A 13,073-nucleotide genomic window follows, 5' to 3' on the forward strand; every position below is an offset into this window, starting at 1 on the left:
ACTGAGAAAGATGGCTGCGTCCCAGCAGCAGGCTGCAGCTGCTTCGTCTGCTGCAGGCGTATCGGGTCCGGGTTCGTCTGGCGGCCCGGGTCCGCAACAGCAGCCTCAACCACCAGCACAGCTGGTGGGGCCTGCCCAGAGCGGGCTTTTGCAGCAACAGCAACAGGACTTCGACCCGGTGCAGCGTTATAAGATGCTCATCCCGCAGTTGAAGGAGAGTCTACAGGTGATTGGCCGAGAGCTGCGAGAAGCTAGCGGGATTTGGCTCTCTGGTTCCAAGCGGGAAGGCAAAGGGGCTTTTCAGTCTGGAAGCGAGCAGAAGAGCGTTAGGCAGAAAGTGGAATGGCATTCGGTCTTCTTGATGAGGCCAAAGCGAAGGTCTGCGGATTGCCCTGTGAACGGGATCGGCACGAATGTTGGGCCTGGGAATGGCCGCAACTCGAGTGGGAGGGAGTTTAAAGGAAAAACAAGGCCCTGGTTGTTAAAGCCTGAGTAAAGGACTGGCCTGTACAGAGATTCTGCCTGTGATTGGTAGGTGAGGGAGGACTGTAAAATCTGTCGGGAGAGATTACCCGGAAAACCCTAGATGAGAGCGGGCCTCTGGGGAAATAGGGCTGCTAATCTGTATCGACAGGAGAGATGCCAAGTGAAGAGGAGGCTTGAAATTGAATAGATTTGGGGCGCCTGGGTGGCCTAGTGGATTAAGCCTCTGCCTTCGGCTCAGGTCATGATCTCAGAGTCCTGGGATTGAGTCCCACATCGGGCTCTCTGCTCAGCAGGGTGCCTGCTTCCTCTCTCTCTCTGCCTGCCTCTCTGCCTACTTGTGATCTCTCTCTATCAAATAAATAAATAAAATCTTTAAAAAAAAAAAAAGAAAGAAATTGAGTAGATTTTTAAAAAATATTTATTTCAGAGAGAGCAAGCATGAGGAGGAGCGGGGGAGGGGCAGAGAGAGAAGCAGCCTCCCTTCGGAGCAGGTGGGATCCCAGGACCCCGGGATCATGACCCGAACCAAAGGCAGACCCTCAACTGACAGAGCCACCTAGGCGTCCAGAAATTGAATAAATCTTAAGGAAGAGTGTAGATCTACCAAAAGTGCCCCTTCTGTTTCTCTATTTCCTGCATTTTTTTAAAAATAGACCTTGATGAAGGTTGCAGCTCAGAACTTGATTCAGAACACTAACATTGACAACGGACAGTGAGTATGGTCCCCTTTCCCTCATCTTAGAACCTCATACCCAGATCCCCACCCACTTATGCCCCTTCCTTTCATTTCGGAGCCCCACTCCTTTGTGACCTGCCTTGCTCTTTTGCCTCTTCTAAAACAGTCCCTTAGGCCCTGCCTTGGGGCTTCTGGGCCTAAACTTGGTTTCCTGATGGATACTTGGTTGGGTAGCCACTGAAGTTCCAGAGATTGGAAATCCATTCTCCAGTCACCTTCTTCCCCTGGGCTATAGAAAGAGCAGTGATGGACCCATACAGCGCTTTGACAAGTGTCTGGAAGAGTTCTACGCACTCTGTGACCAGCTGGAGCTCTGCCTGGTAAGTGGCCTCCTAGACAGTGGGTGATCACAGCCCTGCCTCTGCCCCCAGGTCTTCAGGAACCTTCATTCATTCAGTCGACACACACTGGGCACACCTCCTATGGGCCACACCTGTGCTTCACACGTGAGGCTGGGGACCCAGTGTTGCTCCAGTCCTTGCCTTCACTAAGCTTCCGGTTCAGTGAGGGTGACATACATCCCCAAATAGTGACAGCTCAGAGTGGTCAGGGCTGTGATAGGAAAAACCCAGGCCACAGAAGTCAGGGCTGTGATGGGGGAGGCTTGGGGGGGGGGGTCAGGATTAAAATGAGGGAAGCTTGGGGATTGTTGAAACTCAGAAAAGGCACCTGACTCTGCCTAGCATGGGTCAGGGAGGGGATGGTGACTCAGGGAAGTTTACTGGTAGAGAGTGCATCTGAGCTGAGGCTGGAACAAAAATGGAAGAGGGGCAGGAGTTTCAAGGAGGGCGGTGGCTAAGAGCACAGGCCTCTGGAATCTGCATCGACCACCAGTCTCTACCTGCAAGATTCAGATTTTTCCTTTGAGAAATAGATTTTGGGGAAAGATGGCAAGATCATGTATGTAGAAAGCATAAGAGGGTACTAAGCACATGGCAAACATTCCCTATAGTATCATCATCATCATCATAGTGAACTGGTGTTTGAAGCCAAAGTCAGAATTTGAGAAACCTGGTGGTGGTAGAAAGGTGTTCCAACCAGAAGGAAGAGCTTCTACTTTAATTTCCCTTTAAGAATGTCACAGACTCAGTTTAGCTGAGGTGTAGTAAGCATTAGGGCTTGTTGGATTTTTTTTTTAAGATTTCTTACTTATGGTCACTTGGTTGGATCAGTTGATTAAGCATCTGCCTTTGGCTCAGGTCATGATCCCAGGATCCTGGGATGGAGTCCTGCATCAGACTCTCTGCTTTGTGGGGAGCCTGCTTCTCCCTCTCCCACTCCTCCTGCTTGTGTTCCCTCTCTAGCGCGCGCGCGTGCTCGCTCTCTCTCGCTCACTCTCTCTCTGTCAAATAAATAAATAAATTTTTTTAAAAAAGATTTCTTATTTATTTGAGAGTGAGACTGCATGCAGGAGCAGGGGGGAGGGGCAGAGGGGGTGAGAGAGAGAAGCAGGCTCCCTGCTGAGCATGAAGTCTGATGTAGGGCTCCATCTCATCACCTGATGAAATCATCCCCTGAGCAGAAGTTAGACGCTTAAGCGACTGAGTCCCCAGGTGCCCCAGAGCTTGTTGGACTTTGAATATAGCAGCGAGGGTGCTGGGGAGCCATGGACGAAGAACGTGGCCCCGCTGGCTTTTTTAGGAATATACCTGTGGCTGCCATGTGAAGGATGGGTTAGAGGAGCCAAGAGTAGAGGCTGGGAGCCTAAAGAAGCAACCATGACAGGACTCAGGTGGGCTAGGCTACACCACCACCCTGAGGAAGCCGGGACAAGCAGATGGGAAAGCTACTCTAAAGGCTCTGCGTACAGCCATAGGGCTGCCCCGGACTGTGGGAGGAGCTGTCTCCAGAATGAGGCCCAGAGCTCAAGCTGGAATGGCGGTGGCCTTCCTGAGACAGGCACCCAGGAAGAGGAACAGTTTGGTGGGAAGTGTAGGAGAGCTCTGGAATTTCAGGGGAGGCTGGGGACACAGGTGTGGCGGTGTCACCGCAGAGGTGGCAGCTGAGGAGTGCATGTGGGTGGGAAAGCCGTGGGAGGCATGAGAACGAGAGCAGCTGGGACCTGGGAACTGCCCCACTTAGGGCTTGGGCTGAGTAAGCCATAACTAGACAGCGCAGCCAGAGAAGGAGGAGGAAAACCAGGGGCAGGCGTCATCAGAGCAGCCACTGGCAGTGTCCAGGCTGGAGTGAGGACAGTCCCAGTAATGGCAGCTGACATTCGCTGCATGATGTGCTGGGACTGTGGCTGTCTCACACGCTAGTCTCCCTTTTCTCACCTGACAAGGTAGCAAAGGCAGTTGTTAAACCCATTTTGTTTTGCAAAGGAGGAAACAGACTCAGAGAGAAGTAGCCGTGTGCCTCAGGGTCGCCGAGCATGTGGTCGACAGGGCCAGGCTCTGACTCCAAGCCCCCTGGAGTCCAGAGGACCAAGCAGGCTATCCCAGGCTGGCCCTTGGGGTGGGGGTGGCAGCATCAGGAGTGACACTGAAGCCGCACCTTGCCTGCCTGTCCACAGCGCCTGGCCCATGAGTGCCTGTCCCAGAGTTGCGACAGTGCCAAGCACTCTCCCACTCTGGTGCCCACGGCCACCAAACCGGATGCAGTGCAGCCTGACAGCCTGCCCTACCCGCAGTACCTGGCAGTCATCAAAGCCCAGATTGCTTGTGCCAAGGACATTCACACCGCTCTGCTGGACTGCGCCAACAAGGTTACAGGCAAGACGCCTGCACCACCTACTGGCCCCGGGGGCACCCTGTGAGCTGGCAGGGCTGGGAGTGGGGCGGGCCGCGGGGGGAAGGGGACAGGGAGGGAATGAAGAGTGACCTGAAAGCAGCCTTAGTCTCTGCCTTTTCTTCCCGTCTAAGGCCTGTGGCTGGAGCCAGCAGGGGGCAGCAGAGGCCAGCAGGGAGGCGGGCAGGGCGGGGCCTCACCGCCTCCAAGCAGCCTGCTCTCCTGCCTAGCCCAGGATGCACTTTGGACTGTCTATGGATGACCTCTTACTAGGGCTCTTCCCCAACCTGGCCTGGGCAGAGAGCCCAAACCAGCCTCTCTCCTTCAGTCCTTCCTGATTTTGTCCGTTGGGGGTGGGGTCTCTGTGTTTGCTGCTTTTTCTAGCTATCTCTAGTGTGTTTCTAAGGCATGGGTCAGTTGTTATCTGTCATTTGATCTCTTTTTGTCTCTGTGTCTCTGCCTCTGTGGTCCTGTCTCTGACCATCTCTGTTTTGGTCCTCTTTTTTTCCCTTCTGCCCCCGGTTCCTGACTGGGCCTCTGTTCTGAAGGGGGCTGGATTCTGGAAGCCAGACCCCTTGGTTACCTGGGGCTAGGGGAAGGAGTTTCATTTCCAGGGCCCACAGTCAAGTCTACGGATCCCTAGCACCTCCCATGTCGGCCCAGCCCCCAGGTCCTCAGCCCAGGAAAGGGGAAGTGAAGGGGTTCTAGGCCCTGACCTCAGCATGCCTGGTCTGAGAGCAACTCACTCCCCCACCCGAACCTAGAGTCTGCGTCAGCAAGGGGCATTGTGCAATCCGTGGTAAAGCCTAGCCCAGCTGGATGCCTGGGTCCCTGTATTTTTAGCCCCAAAGGAGAAGTGAAAAGGCCCTAGCAGGGGTGAATCATCAGTCCTGGGGAAGAACCCAGGCGCCTGGGCCCCAGCTCCGGGAAGCAGGCTTTGGGGAGGGGGCTTCAGGGAAGGAGTGGCCCACCAGGCTCCCCTCTTCTCTGAGAGCAAGCTTCGGGAGCTCAGCCATGGCTTTCAGGCCTGGGCAAGTGCAAGGCGGAGCTACCAGCTCAGGCCCAGCTGTTGGGGTGTGAAAGGCTCTAGTGAGTCAGCCTGGTTGCGGGACTGCCCCACCCAACACCTTCTCTGCCCTGGTTGCCATCTTGCCGCCCAGAGGCATCCTGTCCTGGACCCCACATCTGCAAGGAAAGCCTGGAACTACAGAGACCTCTGATTCACCCAGAGCTCAAGTACCCACACTGGAGTCCTGGGAAATGGCCAGCCGTGTGTGTGTGTGTGTACACATCCTAGGAAGTTTTTTTCTTAAAGAACCAGGCATGTAGGGCAGGCCCCCAGGAAGGGCAACAGACCACTCTCAGGCACTAGCTGAAGATGCTGTCCACAGGAATAAATCTGACACAAATACAGGCTATGTAGTTGGAAAATTATGTTACTTTGTTAAAAAAAAATCTGAGAGCTTAGGTTGGGTAGTGGTCTGTGGGGATTCATTATTATCATGGTCTAATTACTTGTTAAATAGGTGGTTAAGATTTATTTTGGGGGGAAAAAAGTCCTTGACAGAGGTCACAAAGGCCCCACTGAGAAGGTGGTACTGGAGTAGACTCGAAGGAGAGGGAATAGGCATGCGGGCATTTGGAGAAAGAGCATCCCAGGGAGAAGAATGGCAAGTGCAAAGGCCCTGAGGCAGGAAAGTGCTGATGTGTTTATGGGACAATGTGGAGGCCTGGACCACAGTGCAGGGACAGGGTTAGAAGAATTGATGCATGTCATGAAGGTCCTTAGCAAGATTTTTACCAAATTATTAGACCCAGAGGGGGATCATACAGCCTAGTGCACAAACCACATGCTCCAGGAAAAGGTGTACATGAGAACCACAGCCACATGGGGCACAACAGACCATAGGGACATATGGTCTGTTGTGCCCCATAGGTGCAACACACCTCCCCTTCCTCAGCAGAGAACAGCATAGCCCACCACCCTACAATCATGGTGTCCCCAGGTTCTCTGGCCCAGTGACAGACAGTCCCACAGACTCTAAAAGGAACAATCCAACCGCATGAATATACAAACAACTCTCTAATCACCACTTAACCCACTATCTTTCACCCCATCGCAGACTTTGCCCATCACAGGCTGACTCAGCCATAACCCACAGCTCAACATTACTGAAAGCAGCCTTAGCTGGGGACAGATAATGTTTCTTAGGTACAAGTGTGTGCGTGTGTGCCTCAGCTGTGCCTATGGAGGCGGCAACCAGTGACCCACCACCCTCCCCATCATGTGCATTGCAGACGTCAGGAACTGAAGTTCACTAGTTTCACTGCCTTGTGACTGGGCCTCCGAGGAACTGCATCCAGATTCTGGCCTCTGGTGTTCTCAGCCTCACCCCAAATAAGGACAAAGACACTTGGAAACACTGCTCGCTACACACGCAGCCACGGCTTGCTGCAGTCACATAGATGCTCGCACACAGCCTCTCCTCAGGCCAGAAGGCCCCGGCAGGCCAGATCCACACCGGGGGCTCCTCAAGGGGGCTCCTCAAGGAGTTTCCTACTCTCAGTCTCTCCAGATCCCATAGTGGCTCTGAGTGCCACAGTTGTGCAGCTAGATATGTAAGTCACAAGCGACCGCCACCCGGAAGACAGCTGCAGTCGAGTACACGCTCCCACACCCGGAGATGGCTAAAGTAAACAGAGTCAACCACACAGGCGCAGGTGGTTTCACACATGTGTTCACACAGCTATGGCGGGCAGGACTGTAAGGACACAGCCCTCACACCGGAAACGGGGCATGCATTCTGGCGTCCCGCACCTACTTGCCCTAACTGCACCCAGCCACACCAGGGCACACACGTTCGCACCTACAGTATACACACACGCGCGCGCGCGGCGCCACATAACCCTCGGGCACGCCCCCCACACACACACCCGCCACACAACGCCAGGCGCGCGCACGTGCCGCGAGTACACGCTCCCCCGCTCGCCCGCGCACTCGCACCGAGTCTCACACCCCCGCGTTTCCCGTCCCCGCTTGTTTTTCTGGAAACTCTGCTCTCCGTTCCCCTCCCCCTAGGCCGGAAGTGCCCGCCGTATTTTTAGCCGCTCGGGTTTCCGCCCCTTTCTTCCTCTCTCTGCCCGCCCAGGAGCTACCCCCCCTACCCCGCCGCACCCCACGGGGACCCCGGCCATCCCCTTTCCCACCGTCATTCCAGAGGGGATTCCCGGCCGCCACTGGGGCCACGGATTTTCCCGCTGGCTACGTGGGGAGCGGGGAGGAGTCCTAGCCCTGAACTTCCTCCCGGGCCGGGCGTCTGGGGCCTGGACGGGGTGGGCAGGGGGATGGGAGCTAGGCTCCTAGGCGGGACTGGGGAGAGGCTGGGGGCTCGTACTTGGACTAGAGAGAAAGGGGGCTGGGCGCCCGGACTTGGGGGTCTGAGGTAGGGGAGACTGGAGGTTCCGTCTCCTGAACCTGAGCAGAGAGGTGGTTTGGAGCCCCGGACCCGTTGATATGAAAGCAAGAAGGGGCCAGGGCCCGGGGTCCCACCCGTCTGCGTTTCGGTGGAGGGTCAGCAAAGCTCCCTCTCCAACCTCTTCGAACGTCGCCCAATCCCAAGCGTCCTGGCTCTGGGGCCGATGACTAAGCAGATAGGACAGGGGAGGGGGTCAGCCTGACTCAGGGATGGGAAATGCTCCCAGTCTCTAGGGAATCGAAACTCCCCCAGCATCGCAGCCGGAGCCGAGCCAGACGCCGGAGACCCCGGGGTGTCCCCCCACCTCCGGTTTTCCCGCCGCCTCAGTCCTACTAGCGGCACAAGGATTTGGAGCCCAGCCGGGAGGCGGGTACCAGGCACCTCCCTTTTCCCCTTTTTCCCCCGTTGTCCTCGAGGCTGTTGTTTACAGGCGACACAAGCCCTGGTTACAGGAGAGGAACCCGGGCGTCCGGGTCGAGTCTCCTCGTCACGGCTTCCAGGAAGCCCCCTCTCCCCCGCCCCTTGCGAATGAGTCACGGGCGAGCGGGAGGCTGCAACCGTGCCAAAGCCGCCCGCAACCGCCCAGCTCACGGGACTGGCCGGGAAGGCCCCTCAGCCCCAGAAAGCGCCGCACCAGGGATTCCCCCGAGTTCTGTCCGACGAGGCAACTCGGTGTGCCTGGCGGTCGCAGCTTGCAAAAAACAAACTTTCCACCTTTGTAACTGCACTCCGTGGCAATGACTTCTACCCCCGGGTTTTCACTCAGGGCAGCCAGCTCACCAAGATCCCCTTAAAAGTAAACTTTCTTCCCAGGTCCCTGTAACAGAGTGTCACTCAGGGCACCCCCTTGACAATAACAGACTTGCCAACGTGGGGGGCCACCCCGGCAAGGTAAGAGTTCTCTCAAGGCTCACCCCTTTAAAAGACACCCATGCGACCATCAGTTGGGGGCATGACCCATTTCTTCCACCTCCAAACGACTTTCCATCAAGGCAACCCTCCACCACAATAAGACTTCCCCCTTTGCAATCTTGCGTTTTCTCAGAGGGCCAACTCGTAGTAACAGGCACTAGCACAGTAACTTGGCCTTTCTGTGCCTGGGCTTCCGGGTGTGTAAAATGGGCATAATACGTCCTAGAGTTAACGTATGTAAAGCACTTTCAAAGAATAGTGCTTAGCCCAGAGCAAACGATCCGAGGGCCGTTCACTATCTGCGTGAGCAGGAGAGGCTCCTTTCCTGCCTCGCGGGTATCCGGGAACCCCCGGCCCCCGGCCCGCGAGTCCCCCCGCGAGTCGGGGAAGGGCGATGGCGATCAAAGTTCTCCGAATCCGGGTTGTTCAGGGGTGAGACCGGGCCAGGCAGGCGGCGCTCAGAATTCTCCACCTGGCCTGTTAGTCTCCCCTCCGTGCGGCTCCTAAGGATTTCTGTTTCTAAGTGTTTGTCCCTCCCCCCTCCGCCCACTTTCTGTTTATGTGACGGTCCTTCTCGCTTCCTGCTTCGGGTTTGTCTCTCGGGAACTATCTCTAACATGTCCTTTCGGTCTCCCAACTTCTCTCCCTGACCTGTCTCACCCTCTGTGTCTACATCTCCCTGCGTGTGTCTCTCTCGCCACCTCTCTCTCTCTCTCTCTCTCTGTGCTTTTCTCTTTGGATCTCTCCATTTCTGTCTCTTTCTCTCTCCGCCCCCGTCCCCTTCTCCGGCGCACGCCCTCTTGGCCTCTGCTCTTGTCAATTCCCCCGGGAGCCCTACCCCCCACCACGGCGCAGTTCGATTCAACACGCCTCGGTCTCCAGCCCTGAAATTGGGCCGACACCACCACCACCCTCCCCACCCTGGACACTCCCCGCTGGGTCGGGGCCACCAGCGGGCCAGGATCGGATTCGTCTTGGCCGGGGGCCGGGGGCGGGGCGGGCCTTGCTGGGGGCGAGCGTCCGGGAAGCGCCCCTCCTGGCTCCACCCACCCGGGCCAGCCCCGGTGGCCACGTCTCCTCCCACCGCCTCTATAAAAATACCGCTCCGCCATCCAACCGCAGCCTGACTTCAGCGCTCCCACTTTTGGCCGGATCCTCAGCCCATCGGCCTTTCGCGCCGCCATGGATCTCTCCGCCATCTACGAGGTGAGCCTCCGCCGACCGACATCCCTGGGGCCCTCTGGCCTGACTCCCTTCTTAAACTAGGGCTCACTAGCGCCGAAAAGTCCGGGACCGGGACCTCCGGCTCCCTTCTCAAACTGCAGCTCGGGAGGGTCGCACACTCCGGCCCCGGGTCCCTGCCTCCCTTCTCAGACCAGTGCGCGTCTCGGAAGGTGCAGACGGAGCTCGCGACTTTCGGGTCTCCGCCCCAAAACTGGTGGGGTGGCCTTGGAGAAAAGAAGCTGGAGGACTTTTTTCAGACCCGGGCTGTCTGGAGGCGGAAATGGCCCCACACCTGGCTTACCCCCTGGTAGTTGCTCAGGGCGCGGTTTTGCGCGGAGGCGTTTCTGGGGTTGGAGTCTCGGGGTAAGGGGAAGCCGATTTAATGTCTCTCCACCCATTGACCCAGCGGGGAACTTTGGGAACTCTAAAACCGGAGAGATCCCGATTCCGGGGTTAAGTTTGTGTGCTTCTCCGGTTGTGAAACTGGAGAACCCCATGCGCGGGGTCAGATCCCGAGGGGCCCAGAGGCTCGAAACTGGGAGGACAGTGGTGTTGCCTGACTCTGGGGTTCTCTTGATCCATTCATGGAACAAGTCAGGAGAGCCGGGGTGCCTGGATCCCTCGGGATAGGCTTCTGTCGCGAGGAAATTCAGAACATCCAAATCGGGATCTCTGCGATCCGGCACCCATATTTTAATGTGCGCAGGTGGGGCTCAGGCCAGGAGCCCACAAACCGGACTGGCAAGCTCTTAGGTGCCCTGCAGTTGTGGTGGGGCGTCACCCAGCATTTTCGGTGTCTTAACCAATCCCTGTTCCACAGAGCCTCTTGTCGGTGAGCACTGACCTGCTATCTGACCAGGGAGAGAGCGAGTCCAGCCCAACCTGGCCCTCCTCCGGACTCTGGAGCCTCAGCTCATCCGACAACAACCCGGCTGGGGTGGGTGCCCGCCTGCCTGGCCGCTCCACCAGCCTGGTGGAGGGTCGAAGCTGTGGCTGGGTGCCGCCACCCCCGGGTTTCGCCCCCCTGGCTCCCCGCCCGGGCCCTGAACTATCGCCCTCACCCACCTCACCTACTGCAACCCCCACCACCTCATCCCGGTACAAGACTGAGCTCTGTCGGACCTTCTCGGAGAGCGGGCGCTGCCGCTATGGGGCCAAGTGCCAGTTTGCCCATGGTCTGGGGGAGCTGCGCCAGGCCAGCCGCCACCCCAAGTACAAGACCGAACTCTGCCACAAGTTCTACCTCCAGGGCCGCTGCCCCTACGGCTCCCGCTGCCACTTCATCCACAACCTCAATGAAGATCTGGCTGCCCCGGGCCACCCCCCTGTCCTGCGCCAAAGCATCAGCTTCTCAGGCCTGCCCTCTGGCCGCCGGACATCACCGCCACCGGCAGGCCTGGCAGGCCCTTCCCTGTCCTCCTGCTCTTTCTCTCCCTCCAGCTCCCCACCACCACCACCTGGGGACCTTCCACTTTCACCCTCTGCCTTCTCTGCTGCCCCTGGGACCCCAGTGGCCCGAAGGGACCCCACCCCAGCCTGTTGCCCCTCCTGTCGAAGGGCTACCACTAGTAGCCTCTGGGGGCCCTTGGGTGGCCTGGCTCGGAGCCCCTCTGCACACTCCCTGGGATCTGATCCTGATGAATATGCCAGCAGTGGCAGCAGCCTGGGGGGATCCGACTCACCTGTCTTCGAGGCTGGGGTTTTTGGGCCGCCCCAGCCGCCTGCAGCTGCAGCCCCCCGACGACTTCCCATCTTCAACCGAATTTCGGTGTCTGAGTGACAAGTGCCCCACCCGGTACAGATCAGCTGGATCTCAAGGGGGCCATTTCTCTTTTGCTGGGGGTTCCGGGTAACCGGGGGACTCAATCAAATAGCCTCCCCCCACCTTCCGAAGTGCATTAACCCAATCCCCTGACCCCACGCTGGGGCAGGTCCCCAGTGTGCAAGCTGTGTTCATGGTGTTGGGGGACGGAGTGTTTTCTGGGGTCTTGTTAAAAAAAAAAAAAAATGTAGCAGATTTGAGGAAGGCAGTGAGCTCTCTACCCACCCCTCCCTTTCCCAATGCTGTGAATAGTAGGCTCCCACTGCCCCTTCCAATTTCTCCTAGACCCTGAGGTTCCGGTGTCTGGTGGTGACTGGAGCCTCCCCCTGAGGGGGAATCCTGGTGCTCAAATTTCCCTCCAAAAGCAAGTAGCCAAAGCCATTGCCAAACACCCCCACCCCACCCATTGGGACCCTTATTTATGACGACTTTATTTATTCTATTAGATTTTATAGTATTTATATATATGGGTCGTCTGCTTCCCTTGTATTTTTCTTCCTCCTTTTTGTAATATTGGAAACGATGGAATAATTATTGTTATAAGTATACTATAATAATATATTAAGTAATATATTGTTGAAAGTTTATTTTTGTGGTTTTTGGAATTTTTAAATAAAAGGAATCTGTGTGTAAACTGGAATCCCGGGTTTTCCGCGGTCTAGAAGCAGTGAAGAGCGGGGAGGGTGGCGTGGGCTCTCAGAAGCAGGATAGGCGCGGAAGACGGATCGCTCTCCAAAACCTTTGCGCAGACCCAGCGGCCCGCGGCGCTTACCTGGCAGGAAGTGACGTCACCCGGCCCGGCTGTTCACCTGAGAGGGCGGGGCCCAGGTGAGGTCACCCTAGGAACTCGGAGAGCCAGTTCCCGAGGCGTGGGGGCGCGGGCGCTCCCGTCCAGCCGCGCTCCTTGACCCAGCTCGCGGCCGGGCGCGGGCGGGGACGGCATGTTTCCGTCCCCACGGGGCCGAGGGAGGAGGGCGGGGCGGAGCAGAGAGGACGGAATGTGCCGGGGCGCGAGCCCAGGACAGACGAGGGTGGCGCGGCGGGTGGGGGAGGGGACATCCCTAAAGTCGGGGCGTCCCGGGGTCCTACCACCCGGCGTTCCAGGACGTGAAAGCCCGGGGGACTCAGGTTTTTGGAACCCCTGGGGAGGCGGCTTGAAAGCCTGATTCCAGATCTGCGAGGTAGTCTCGGCGACTTGGAATTCTAGTTCCTCGGTGTCTCCGAAAACTTACGGGGCAGCAAAACGCAGCATTCTGGCTTTCCGGGGCCCCAGAACCTCAGAACTGCAGAGTCTTGGCCCGTCGGGACTCGAGAAGTCCGGCATTGCGGGATCTCGCCCTTTGGAGGTCTTGGAAGCTAGAGGGCTCGCGCTCCAAGGAGGGGTCGGGCCCGGGAGGCCCGACAGGCCCGACTGTGGGTCGGGGCCGCGTCGGGCGGGGCCCCGGGTACTGCGGCGTCCTCGGACCATACAAGGCAACAGGCGGCGGGAACCACCCTGGGGCGGGGGAGCCGGCAGCCCCGCGCCCGGAAGCCGCCCCGCGTCAGCGCTGGCGCCCCGCCCCCCTTCCGCCGCCTCCTCCGCCCCCCTCTACCCCTCTCTCCCCCTTCTTTTTCTTCTCTCCCCCACTTCCCTCTCCTCCCCACCCTCTCCCCTGCCAGTTCCTCCACCCCTACCCGCCGGCGCCGG

The 13,073-nt window shown here is 57.8% G+C and overlaps 2 protein-coding genes across 2 annotated transcripts; both read left to right on the forward strand.

Annotated features, from left to right (window-relative positions):
- Positions 1-10: 10 nt before the first annotated feature.
- Positions 11-4,054, forward strand: MED29 (mediator complex subunit 29; the record flags this gene model as incomplete). Its single annotated transcript, XM_082709184.1, has 4 exons — positions 11-226; positions 1,140-1,198; positions 1,458-1,542; positions 3,738-4,054. 4 exons carry the CDS (start codon positions 11-13, stop codon positions 3,978-3,980), a joined length of 603 nt encoding a protein of 200 aa, XP_082565310.1. The 3' UTR covers positions 3,981-4,054.
- Positions 4,055-8,019: 3,965 nt separating this feature from the next.
- On the forward strand, positions 8,020-12,020 carry ZFP36 (ZFP36 ring finger protein). Its single transcript, XM_082709178.1, has 2 exons — positions 8,020-9,546; positions 10,385-12,020. Exons 1-2 carry the CDS (start codon positions 9,523-9,525, stop codon positions 11,342-11,344), a joined length of 984 nt encoding a protein of 327 aa, XP_082565304.1. The 5' UTR covers positions 8,020-9,522; the 3' UTR covers positions 11,345-12,020.
- The last annotated feature ends 1,053 nt before the right edge of the window (positions 12,021-13,073 follow it).

Source organism: Mustela nivalis (genome assembly GCF_964662115.1).
Source record: "Mustela nivalis genome assembly, chromosome: 18".
Taxonomy (NCBI): domain Eukaryota; kingdom Metazoa; phylum Chordata; class Mammalia; order Carnivora; family Mustelidae; genus Mustela; species Mustela nivalis.

Coding starts and splice junctions, on each gene's coding strand:
- ZFP36 (XM_082709178.1), top strand. CDS start 9,523: ATGGATCTCTCCGCCATCTACGAG. Junction 9,547..10,384: donor ATCTCTCCGCCATCTACGAG/GTGAGCCTCCGC, acceptor CCTGTTCCACAG/AGCCTCTTGTCGGTGAGCAC.